The sequence below is a fragment of the Sapajus apella genome, unplaced genomic scaffold (assembly GCF_009761245.1).
Source record: "Sapajus apella isolate SASKATOON/1434 unplaced genomic scaffold, GSC_monkey_1.0 scaffold3, whole genome shotgun sequence".
In the NCBI taxonomy this organism is placed as follows: Eukaryota; Metazoa; Chordata; class Mammalia; order Primates; family Cebidae; genus Sapajus; species Sapajus apella.
This window is the reverse complement of record NW_022436943.1, coordinates 47,398,892-47,412,124: the sequence shown is the minus strand read 5'-3', so window position 1 is coordinate 47,412,124 and position 13,233 is coordinate 47,398,892. Positions and strand designations below refer to the sequence as shown.

The 13,233-nt window shown below is 40.6% G+C and overlaps 1 protein-coding gene across 3 annotated transcripts in view; it reads right to left on the bottom strand.

Annotated features, from left to right (window-relative positions):
- FER1L6 (fer-1 like family member 6) overlaps nt 1–13,233 on the bottom strand; it is a 212,071-nt gene that overhangs the window by 80,433 nt on the left and 118,405 nt on the right. For all 3 annotated transcript variants that reach the window (XM_032253154.1, XM_032253169.1, XM_032253162.1), the window contains 2 exons: nt 11,931–12,083; nt 5–182 (listed from right to left, as the gene is read on the bottom strand). In XM_032253154.1, coding sequence (XP_032109045.1) covers nt 5–182; nt 11,931–12,083 — 331 coding nt within the window. The remainder of the gene's footprint in view (nt 1–4; nt 183–11,930; nt 12,084–13,233) is intronic.

Here is a 13,233-nt window from a genome sequence, read left to right as displayed (position 1 = left end):
CTACCTTGGTAGCATAGGTTGGAAGGGGGGTGATTGGTGCCAGCCCCTTTGGAGGACATTTCTGCTTCATAGCCTGCTGGTAAGTTGTCCAAAATGGCACTGGCATGCTTGATGGAGCCCAGCCACAGGTACACGTCGACTTTTGCTTGCACAGACCAACCAGCCAGTCGTTTTCCAGGAGGCTGGAGAAAGGTTACAAAAAAAGACTGACTTGTTAGCAGGAGATAATTATAGGCCTCCCCTTTGTCCTTCCTGGAGACACACCTGGACATAGGTTCAGAGAGCAGCTCTCCAGAGCTCCTCTTAAATCAAAATAAAGGCAATGGCCCCAATTGCCTTGATGCACAACTCCAGAGGAGGATCCAGGTTTAGTGGGACCTAAAGCTTAAACCTGCACTGTGATAAGCTCTTCCAGGCCATGGGTCATTTAAACTTCATAGGTAGTAGGTGCATTTATTGGCCCCATTTGTTAAATGGGGAAATGCAGACTCAGAGAGATAAAGTAAGTTGCCTACGATGGCTCAGTTTTTAAGTGACAGAGACAAAAGTCAAAAATAGAAGAGATGATTCCAAATTTGGACTCTAGGCTCTGCACCCCACAGCCTATCACTCAGAGCTGAAATCTTCCTGGAACTTCCAGCTGTCTGGAGTTCCAACTTGACTTTTTATCTCTTTGCTTCATTTAAAAGAATCCTAGTATTTCTTCAATACGTCAGGACTCTGTGTACTTAGAAGAACCTACCCAGCCTACCATGCGCTTTCTTCCTGGCTAAACACCTCCATCACTTCCTCATGCAGTGTGGTCTCAGATTCCCTTACCACTCTGCTCTCTCTTTTGAATGTGCTCAGATTTGTATTTTCATTTACGTTTGCCTTAATTTCTATGTTTATGTCTGTATTTGTGTGGGTAGTATGAGTATGTGCAGGGAGTATGTGCATGTCCACATGTATGTGTGTACATGTGCCTGTGTGTACACGTACTTATGTGTGTGTATATGCCTGCATGGGGGCATATACACACACATACAGAATCTGAAGGACACAACAAAATGTAGGCAGTGTGACTCCTTTATTTCTCAGTCACCAGGATTAGGGTGCTTCCTTACCCCTGTAAGGAGTCCCAGGCCCCAGTCTTGGCTGTTGCCGGTGAGGTCATCATTCTGAGAGTAACCTACGGCACTTAACTGCTGCCTCTCCAAATGCTGTGAGCTCTAAGTGCCTCTTCTTGGTGTTTCTTAGAATTTCCTATGAGTAATTTCTTTCTTTTTGTTTTTTTAACATCACTTCCTTTCCATAGAGGGTCAGAAAATCCTGTTATGAAAGGCCACAACTTGCTCTGACAATTTCCAAGGTCCCCATGGAGAGCCTCTGAATCCGAAATTGAGCATGGCTGTTTGCCTTTTTACTGTGCTCTGCAGGTGCCATAAATGGATTTTCAGCAACTCAGTTTAGCAATACTGCAAATGCTGCTAGGCCCTTGCTAAGGGAGTGGGGCCAGAAGACTAAGTCCTGGCCCTCCCCTCCAGGGCTCACAAAGAGGCCACTCCACTTGGCCACTTATCTTCACCTACTCAAATGCAAAGAGAGAACGTGCTAAGGAAGCAGAGAAGTAGCAGCAGCGATTTCCATCCTTCCTTTAAGATTCAAATATTTAGCTGGGCTTTAATGGGCACTTTGGAGTTGGATCCCAGGAAGAGAGGAAACTGTGTGAAAAAAGATTTGGGTAATATGAGCTAATATTTAGCAAGTGCTTACTCTGTGCCAAGAACGCTGCTAAGAGCTTTCAGGAAAGAAGAATCACAACCAGTGAGCATGAGAGCTAGACAGAGAATGACACAGATGAAGCTGAAGAATCCTGCTCAGTATGTGGAGGAGCTGGGACTGTAATCTCAAAGCAGTAGGATGCCAGTATTTGCTGAGCTCAAAAAAAAAAAAAAAAACAAATAAGTTTATTTTGTTTTTGGAAACACATTCAACAACCTGTAATTTATAAAGTTATAATAAGACAGATAATCCTCAACTCATCACTTCTCTAATAATAATAGCCAAAATGTATGGAGGAATACATTTGTTCAATAAAATTAATATGTACTGAAAGCCTAAGATTATTTTCCTGGAATAAAAGCAATCTCTCTGCCATTTGTAGGCATCACTAAGATATCAATTCATAAAGATAAGAACATTGTCTGTTGCTTCATTGCCATGTTCCCAGTGCCTAAAAGAGTTCGTGGCATCCAGGAAGCATGTGGTAAATATATGTTGAGTGGGCCAGGCACGGTGGCTCACGCCTGTAATCCCAGCACTTTGGGAGGCCAAGGCGGGCAGATCACAAGGTCAAGAGATCGAGACCATCCTGGCCAACATGGTGAAACCCCATCTCTACTAAAAATACAAAAATTAGCCGGGCATGGTGGCACATGCCTGTAGTCTCAGCAACTCAGGAGGCTGAGGCAGAAGGATCACTTGAACCTGGGAGGTGGAGGCTGCAATGAGCCAAGACTGCATCACTGTACTCCAGCCTGGCAAGAGAGCAAGATTTTGTCTCAGGAAAAAAACCCCACAAATAAATAAATAAATAAATAAATAAATAAATAAAGAGAGAGAGAGAGAGAGAGAGAGAGAGAGAGAGAGAGTGAATATCCTTTATTTACTTTTCTAACAATAATATTTAACACATGTTGAGCACTTACATCGTTCTAGGCCCTGGTCTAATGTTTCTCTCTTCACATAGAATGTTCTATTGCATGCAAGCTATTACCAAATCACAGGTTATCATTCCTCTTCACAGTAACTTTATTAAGTAGCTACTTTTACAATGTGTTTTTTAAAGGTGAGGAAGCAGAGGTTCAGAGAAGTTAAGACAACCGTCCAAGGTCACAGAGCAAGGCAGGGTCAGAGCCCAGACTCTTAGCCAATGCTCCTCACACACTGCAGTGAGCACATGGATTGCCAGGGCATCTGGTTAAAATGCAGGCTTGAATTCAGCTGGTCTCTGGGACAGTTTGAGAATCTGATTTCTTCTCATGGATGCTGATGCTGCTAGTCTACAAATCTCAGGTTTAAGTATTTGGGCAGTAATGTTCGTAACTTCATGTGCTGCATTGCCCTTCATGTGCTGCAGGGTTTTCTTTTCTCTTCTTTTTATCCATCCCTCCACTACCAATAGGTCTCTGTCACCCAGGCTGGAGTGATGTGGTACAATCTTAGCTCACTACAAACTCTGCCTCTTGGGCTCAAGCCATCCTCCCACCTCAATCTTTGAAGTAGCTTGGACCATGGGTGGGTGCCACCACACTGAATTTTTGTATTTATCTATTTTTGGGGGGTTAGAGATGGGGTTTTGCCATGTTGCCCAGGCTCATCTCAAACTCCTAGACTAAAGCAATCTGCCCCTCTTCAGCCTTCCAAAGTGCTAGGATTACAGGCATCAGCCACTGATCCTGTGCCTGTGGCCTGTGTTTCTTTTCTTTTTCTTTTCTTTTCGAGACAGTCTTGCTCTGTCACCCAGGCTGGAGTGCAGTGGTGCAATCTCAGCTCACTACAGCCTCTGCCTCTCAGGTTCAAGGCTCAAGTGATTCTAAGCCTTAGTCTCCCCAGTACCTGGGATTGCAGGCATGTGCCACCACACCTGGCTAATTTTTGTATTTTTAGTAGAGTTGGGGTTTCACCATGTTGGCCAGGCTGATCTTGAACTCCCAACCTCACGTGATTCACCTGCTTCAACCTCCCAAAGTTCTGGGATTACAGGCATGAACCACCATGCCAGGTCAGCCTTGTGTTTCTTAAAGTAAAACAAAGCAATGACAAAAAGCATCATTCATTTCTACTGCTACTAAACAACATGTGTGTATGTAAACTCATGGTTAAAAATCAAAGACTCAGCTAAAATCTTGTAAAAGTGTTCCACAAAGACCATTGCTGTACTCCTAAAGTTAGCAGCTTGTGCATTTTTAAAAAATATATATACAAATTGGAATTGCTGGCAAATTATAGAGTGTCTCACTTAAGTATCTAAGTTGGATTCATTTAACATTATTGAGACCCTTCCCAGGTGTTTTCAGAAACAGAATCCCATTTTTAATTTCACATGTACTTTCAGCCTAGTTGCATGTCTGCCCCTGCCTTCTCCCTACTGGGGCTCAGGAAACAACACCCCAAAATGAAAGCCTCAGAAGAAGCTTCAGAAGCAAAAGTGTTTCTCTGACCTTCTCCTGCCCTCCTGTCTCTCAGTCCCATTCACCCCCAGGTTAGCTACAGAAACTAGAATCTCTCTTCCCTCATGCAGATAATAGAAACCAGAACCCCATTTCCCCAAAGCCAGCCATAAAAAACAAAAATATAACTCTAACTTTCCATCTGCCTTTCTACGTAAAAATTGGCCATAAAGAAATTATCTGACCTACCTTGTCTGACTGTAGCCCATTCCAGAGAGGGCTCTCCCCAACACCCAGAAGGAAAGAATGCTACAGAGAGGCCATGAAGCAGCTGGACAGACAGGCCTTGCTGGGTTTCCACACTTAGTCCACTAGCGTTAGATTATAACTTTTTAATTGAATCACATTTCTACAGGTCCGTCCATACTTTGTTGAACCTAAGCATAAAAATGGAAAATTTCCCTGTTTTGGGATCTTCCTTCTGAAGACTCCCACATTAATGTGTATATTTAATATACACATTAAAAAATCGGTACACCTTTTCTCCTATTAATCTACCTTTTGTGAATCGATTTTTCAGTGAAGCTTCAGAGGGCCAAAGGAAAGCTCTCCCTTGCCTCCTACACCTGCTTCCCCTTCCTCTCCTTCCTCTCTCTTGTGGTCCTGAAGCCTCACCAACCACAGCAAGCTATTTCCCTATGAGAGTAGCATGGAAAGGGAGGAGAAAAGAAAACACAACAGAGGAAAAACAATTAAGAATGCAAAAATGCATTTTAAAAAGCTGTGATCATCCATGTATAAATATTGCATGAGAAAGAGTGCTAAAGGCTCAGTCTCCCTGGTGTCTCCCACGGGGTCCTGGTGCAACCCAGCTACCTCAAAATGAAGAAGTAGTCTTGGTGAGTGAGAGAAAGGAGAGAGGCTCATGTGAACTGTGTTGGAGTTGGTCAATCAGTGTTAGTGAAAGTGAGGTTTGTTTATGTGGTAGAAGTTTTGCTCTGTGGCAGGACACAGAAAGGTGCTTTTTTTTTTTTTTTAGATAGAGTTTCCCTCTTTTTGCCCAGGCTGGAGTGCGATGGCATGATCTCTCATTTCATTGCAACCTCTGCCTTCTGGGTTCAAGTGATTGTCCTGCCTCAGCCTCCCGGGTAGCTGGGATTACAGGTGTGCACCACCACACCCAGCTACTTTTGTATTTTTAGTAGAGATGGGGTTTCCTCATGTTGGGGTGCTTTTTAGCCATCACTTCCTGATGCATCCTAGGAAAAGTTGGATGGAAAGCTGGAACCTGGAGAACAGGAGATGGATTCTGTGTTGCTCACAGAAGGTAGGATAGGGATGGCGATGAGGGTGAGGAGTGGACTCAACACAGAAGTAACTCAAGTAGTTAGTTCCTCACACCTTACACAAAAATTAACTCAAGATGTATTAAAGACTTAAATGTAAAACCCCACACCATAAAAACCCTAGAAGAAAACCCAGGCAATACCATTCAGGACATAGAAATGAGCAAAGATTTTATGATAGAATTCATAAAAAGAAACTTCAACAAAAGCAGAAATTGACAAATGACATCTAATTAAACTAAAGAGCTTCTGCAAAGCAAAATAAACTATTATCAGAGCGAACAGGCAATCTACAGAATGGGATAAAAAAATTTGCATTCTACCCATCTGACAGAGGTCTAATATCTAGAATTTACAAGGAACTTAAACAAATGTACAAAAAAAAAAGACCCATTAAAAAGTGGGCAAAGGACATGAACAGACACTTCTCAAAAGAAGACATTTATGCAGCCAACAAATAAGAAAAAAAGCTCAACATCACTGATCATTAGAAAAATGCAAATCAAAACCACAATAACATCTCACACCAGTCAGAATGGCAATTATTAAAAAGTCAAGAAACGAGATGCTGGCGAGGCCGTGGAGAAATAGGAACACTTTTGGTGGAAGTGTAAATTAGTTCAACCATTGTGGAAGACAGTGTGGCAATTCCTCAATGATCTAGAACCAGAAACCATTTGACCCAGCAATCCCACTACTGTGTATATATCCAAAGGAATATAAATCATTCTATTATAAAGATACATGTACATGTATGTTTACTGTGGTACTGTTCACAATAGCAAAGACATGGAACCAATCCAAATGCCCATCAATGATAGACTGGATAAAGAAAATGTGGTACATATACACTATGGACTAGTATGCAGCCATGAAAAGGAATGAGATCATGTCCTTTACAGGGACATGGATGAAGCTGGAAGCTATCAGCCTCAGCAAACTAACACAGGAACAGAAAACAAAACACCACATGTTCTTACTCAGAAGTGGGAGCTGAATAATGAGAATACATGGACACAGGGTGGGGAACAACACACATCAGGGCCTGTGGGTGAAGGGCAAGAGGAGGGAGAGCATCAGGATGAATGGATGATGGATGTGGGGCTTAATACGTAGGTGACGGGTTGATAGGTGCAGCAAACCACCATGGCACATGTTTACCTATATAACAAACCCACATGTTGTGCATATGCATCCCAGAACTTAAAGTTATAATTAAAAAAAAAAGTTAAAGATGTTTCCCAACTGTAGGACTTCCTGGAACATTCCACCGGTTAATGGGCACTAAAACTGCAAGAGTGTCCAAGGTCACAACTACTTCTTAAAAGCATTTGAACATGAAACATTTACAGAGCCATTCAAAGAACAGCACAGAACAAAGTTTGAGGAAATTTTAGCCTAGAGAGTTTAGAGATTTACCTTCTGTTCTAGCCCCCTCTCCACCTTCCTATCCTATTTCCCAGCTATAAAACTGGAGTGAGTGGCAGATGAGGGATTACTCAGTGTCCCTGGTGTAGCCTTTGCATTTTCCGGTTTTGCCCATTTAGTGAGGAGAAAGGGGCATAAGGAGAGGTGGTGGGTGAGAGGGGAGCTCAAGTCAGGAGTGAAAATCAAAACAGAAATGGAAATGGTCTTGCTAAATCATCTTATCAAGATATTTTATCAAGTTCATATAATTGTATTCAACAAGATCTAGAAAGCTATCACCCAGAGCAATTCCAATGGCAAAAGGAAAATACAAATAAAGAAAATAAACTAAGACTTATAGATGAAGATAATATTCAGATGAATGCCCCAGGGCAAAAGTTCTGCATTCTCAAGTCCTCTAAACTCTGACTTTATTTGACAGCTGTTCTTTGTTCTAATTTTAAATAGTGCCAGGATACATCCAAATATTTAGAAGTGAGTAACTTTATACCACCTTTCTAGTATTTTTAGCACAGGGCCTTATGAAGTGATTTGCTATTTTTAAGACAAATATGTCTTGCCTCCTTAGAATTCTTTGAATGGAAGAAAATTCTTGATAATTGTGGTGAATGCCTAAAATGGCTTTTAAACCCACTCCAGTAAAACCATAACTGAAAAATCTGATTTTTCAGTTATGGTTTTACTGGAGTGGGTTTAAAAGCCATTTTAGGTCAAGCACAGTGGCTCACATCTGTAATCCCAGTGCTTTGGGAGGCCAAACAAGGCAGAGGAATCACGTGAGACCAGGAGTTTAAGACAAGTCCGTGTTATACAGCAAGATCCCATCTCTGTGAAAAAGAAAAATCAGCCAACTGCAGTGGCAGATGCCTGTAGACCTAGCTATTCAGGAGGCTGAGGTGGGAGGATTGTTTGAGCCCAGGAGTTCGAGGCTGCAGTTAGCTGTGATTTTACCACTGTGCTCCAGGCTTGGCAACAGAGTAATATGCCATCTCTAAAACAAAATTATTTTACATACATGACCAGAAAATAACACAGAGAGCCTTAAACAACTTGCTGGATATGAGGGGGACACAATTAAGCAATGTCCTCTGGGAACTTGGATATCTAGTTGTTAGAATGCTAGCATTTATTGATTATTATGTGAGGCACAACTACGTGTTCTTTACTTGCATTTATTCACTTCCTCCTCACAACAATCTCCATTTAATGAATGAAAAATAGGAGGAACATTCTTTATTCATTTGATAGTTGAAGAATGTTAAGTTGCCGAAGGTCATACAACCAGTGTATGTTGTCCCTGGAATTCTATTATGGGTTGAATTGTGGTCCTACAACATTTATATATTGAAGTTGTAATCCCCAACACCCAAAATATGACCCAATTTGGAAATAGGGTCAATGCAGATATAATTACTTAAGTTAAAACGACATTGAACAATGAGAACACATGGACACAGGGGTGGGGAACATCACACACTGGGGCCTGTCAGGGGGTGGGGGGCTAGGGGAGGGATAGCATTAGATCAAATATTTAATGTAGATGACGGGGTGATGGGTGCAGCAAACCACCATGGCATGTGTAGTGTATACCTATGTAACAAACCTGCACGTTCTGCACATGTACCCCAGAACTTAAAGTATAATTTAAAAAAATGACATTGTACTGGATTAGGGTAGGTCCCTAATCCTTTATGATTGGAGTCATAAAAAGAATGTCATATGAAGGGACAGACACAGACAAAGGAATAATGTCATGTGCCGATTGGCGCCATTCTAGTAAAAGCCATTGAACTAACCAGAAGCTAGAAGAGAGGCCTGGAACATGTTCTTCCCTAACACCTTCAAGGGAACGGATCTGCCAACACCTTGACCTGGAACTTCTAGCATTTAGAACCATGAGATAATACATTTTTGTTGTTTAAGCCAGTCAGTTCATGCTACCTTATAGATGAGGAATTAATTATTGTCACAGTAACCCTAGTAATCTAATATAAGTTCCAACCCAATTCACATTATTTCAAAGCCCATGCTTTAAACCATTATGCCATACTGGCTCTCATTCTCAATAATAGGGACCTCCTATCTGCAACATTTAACAGTCACATCTACAGTAGCCTCTTGAGGTTGGATGACACTTAGAGGCTATTTAATATAGTTAGTTGCCTGCTGCCATGTTTACATCAAATAGTTGCCTAGGGTGTGCTAACACCTCTAAAGATGAGGAATGCATTATGGACTTCCATTTAGGAAACTATTTCCCTGTAATGTCTTTGTAGGGCCTGATTTTATCTGCTGAATCTCTCTCTGTGTCCCCCTCTCCCTCATACGTCCCCTCCATCTACATGCTAGCCCCACAAACACTGAAACTATTCTCTCAGGCTTAGATGTCCTCAGCTAAGAATTGCCACCTCTTTACCTGTTCCTCTACGGCATAGCTTTGAGCCTTTTCATCCTCCCTGAGTCAGTAAAGAAGTAATTATTTTATAGCAAGAAACCAGAACTGATTTTGGGAGGACAGTCGGCTATGAGTTAGGAAAAGTGAATCAGTCAACTTGTACTCTTGTGGTCAGTCACTGGTGGGGTAAAGGCTTTGGACACATTTTCCTCTTATTCATTCATTTCTACTTGCTGGGATACAAATTTATTTGTAGTGGAAGTGAAATACCCATGTCTCCAAGCAAAGCTCATATCTTGAGTTAGAGACAGTAGAATCTGTCCAGAGACACATGTCTATAAGGGCCCACCCAGAAGGCATCTGGGGACTCTGTCTTGATGAAGGGTGCAGGACCTCCAAGTTGAAAATTTTATAATTTTACGATTTAAAGTCACAGGGAATCCTGAACTAGCAGTTCTGTTCTTCTTCTAATTTTCTTTGAAACTATTTTAAAATACAGATTAACTCATGTGAGAAAATGCCATGGACAAATTACAAAAGTGAAAAGGTAGTGAGAAAACTGATAGAGAAACATGTTCATCCTAAGAAATCATAGATGACACAAATACAAATATATCCCATGCTCATGGATTGGAAGAAGTAATATCATGAAAATAAGCATACTGCCCAAAGCAATCAACAGATTCAATGCCATTCCTGTCAAAATACCAACATCATTTTTTACAGAATTAGAAAAAACTATCCTTAAATTCCCAGGGAGCTAAAAAAAAAAAAAAAAAAAAAAAAAAAAAAGCCCAAATTGCCAAAGCAATCCTAAGCCATCACATTACCTGACTTCAAATTATACAAGGCTATAGTTACCAAAACAACATGATACTGGTACAAAAGTAGATATATAGGCCAATGGAACAGAATAGAAAACTAGAAATAAAGTCAGATATTTATAACCATCTGATCTTTAGCAAAGCATGCAAAAACACAAATTGGAGAAAGGACGCCTTATTCAATAAGTGGTAGTGGGGAAACAAGGTAGCCATATGTAGAAGAATGAACCTGGATCTCTATTTCTCACCACATAAAAAATTAACTCAAGATAGATTCAAGACTTAAATCCGAGACCCGAAACCATAAAAGATCTAGAAAAAAACCTAGAATTGGCCTAGGCAATAAATTTATGACTAAGATACCAAAACCAAATGCAACCAAAGCAAAAACAAATGGGACCAAATTAAGCTAAAAAGCTGCTACACAGCAAAAGAATCATCAGAGTAAATAGAAACCTACAGAATGGGAGAAAAGATTTGCAAATTATGTATCCCATAAAGGACTAATGTCCAGAATCTACAAGGAACTCAAACAAATCAACATGAAAAAAAAATTCCATTAAAAAATGGGTAAAAGACATGAAAAGACATTTCCCCAAAGAAGATATATAAATGGCCAACAAACACATGAAAAAAATGCTCAACATCACTAATCATCAGGGAAATGCAACTTAAAACTATGATGAGATACCACCTTACCTCAGCCAGAATGGCCATTATTAAAAAGTCAAAAAACTATAGATGTTGGCATGGATGTGGCTAAAAAGGGACGTTTATATACTACTGATGAGACTATAAATTGGCACAACCTCTACTGAAAAACAGCATAGAGATTTCTCAAAGAACTAAAAGTAGATCTACCATTCAATCCAGCAATCCCACTACCCACTACTGGGTGCATACCCACAGAAGAAGAAGTCACTATATAAAAAAGGCACTAGGATGTACGTGTTAATTGTAGCACATTTCAAAATTGCAAAGATATGGAATCAACAACCTAAGTGTCTCATCACCTGATGACTGGATTCAGAAAATGTGAGATATATACACACACACACACACACAGACACACACACACACACACACACACACACACACACACACACACCATGGAATACTACTCAGCCATAAAAAGCAATGAAATAATGTCTTTTGCAGTAGCTTGAATGGAACTAGAGGCCTTTATTTACTCTAAGTGAAGTAAATCAAGATTGGAAAACCAAATACTGTGTGTTCTCACTTATAAGCAGGAGCTAAGCTATGGGTATGAACAGGCATACAGAGTGGTATAATGAACATTGAAAATTCAGAAAGGGGAGTGTAGGAAAGGCATGAGAAAAAACAAAACCTACCTATTCAATACATTGTACGCTACTCAGATGATAGTTGCCCTGAAATTCTGAACTTCACCACTATTCAACTTATCCGTGTAACCACAAACCACTTGTACCCCTAAAGCTATTGAAATAAAAAAAATTAAGGTTCATTGTTATAAATACTAATAATCAAAGATGTAAAAATTAAAGGAACCCATTAGATTTAAACAGAAACTTATGGGTGCCAGGTGATGTAACAGTTACAAAAAAATTGAAAAAAAAAAATCCACCTAAAGGTGGTCTATTGAATTGCAATTTAAACCAAGAGGTAGCAAGGTGTTCTAGTTGTCCTCCTATCTTTGAAAGCATTGGCAAACAGTTGGAGTCACCGACACACACTAGAAAGTCTGAGCCTTCCTAGAGAAACAGAAATCTCTCTTCTTTTAGTTAAAATACTGCTCACTTACTTTGAGGAAGTGAGTTTTGATCTTGCCGCAGTGTTTGCCCATCTGCCCTGTGACAGGGGAATAGAGGAGGTCTTTGGCGGCGATGCGGGCATAGGCCACTCTCTTGTTGTTGCTGAGCATCCAGATGAAAACATCAGGGATGGTGTGCTGGGGCTGCGGGAACAGAGGGAGTTGGGATTGGATAGGACTGGGATTTGAAAGGTTGGTATTGAACAAATGCACTTGCAGAGCTCTATCCTGAAACAGTCGCTCTTCGACAAAACAATTGCTGTGACTGAAGTCATCTAGGCACTGAAACATCTATGCCATCAAGCAAATTAAATGCAGCTTTCTAGAGAAGAGAAAGCCTTAGGTCATGAATTAAAAGTGCATACAATCCCACGTGCCAAATTGCTCATTGTGCTACTAGAACACGTAAGTTGGACCTGTGATTTGGCGTCTTTGGTAGTCCACTTTTCTCCATCTGCAGGAAAAACACTTTTGGACAACTTCCCATGGATTTTTTCCCCAATCTTGTAGTAATGATTTAGCTCTAAGCACTCCTCAGAGTCAGGTAACATTTCCAGAATATTCAAATGAAACAACAAAAACATCTGTGAATGTCTTTGACTGACTTTCCTTACACTTGCTCATAGGAAAGTAATTTTACAAGGAACTGTGTACCTAAAATATGATTGCAAAATATTTTAGTTCCATTTTAAGTGGTTATTCAGCAGGAACTCGGCTACATTGCATAGGAAATTAGGCTTTAAAGTTGAATTAATCAAGATAGGCAGAGTAGAATTCCATGCCAAGTGGCCCATTATGTTGTGGGTGTTTGAAATGCACATTTCTGAACAAACAAAACTCTCAAAACACTAAGGGGGCATATTGCTATAAACAAGGCTTTGACGTTCCTGGACTGAAAGCAGATGCTCTGTCTTTCCTATCCTGAGTGATCAGGTGTAATTAATCCCCAAAGTGGGCACCCCTTCTCCTTGATATGGAAAGAGAGACACCAGGAGAGAGGCTTTCCCTGCCAAGGGTTGGTCATCACAAACCTAAAGCCCTGTTGCCTGGTTCAACCCTTCTGAGTACTTATTAAACTTCCTATGTCTACTGTCTGCCTGTCTCACCAAGTAATATGCCTCCAGGAAATGACTGATTATTTGCAACAAGAATTAGAAATTTCAAAAGAAACAGAAGCAGTAAATCTCTGTCCCTGAAATCATCCCACATAAAACCCTGTTTTTGAGGTTTCTACACATTTGCAGGCATTAAGAAGGAGTGTCAGTATCTGACAGTTGCAAATCTGAGGGCCCTT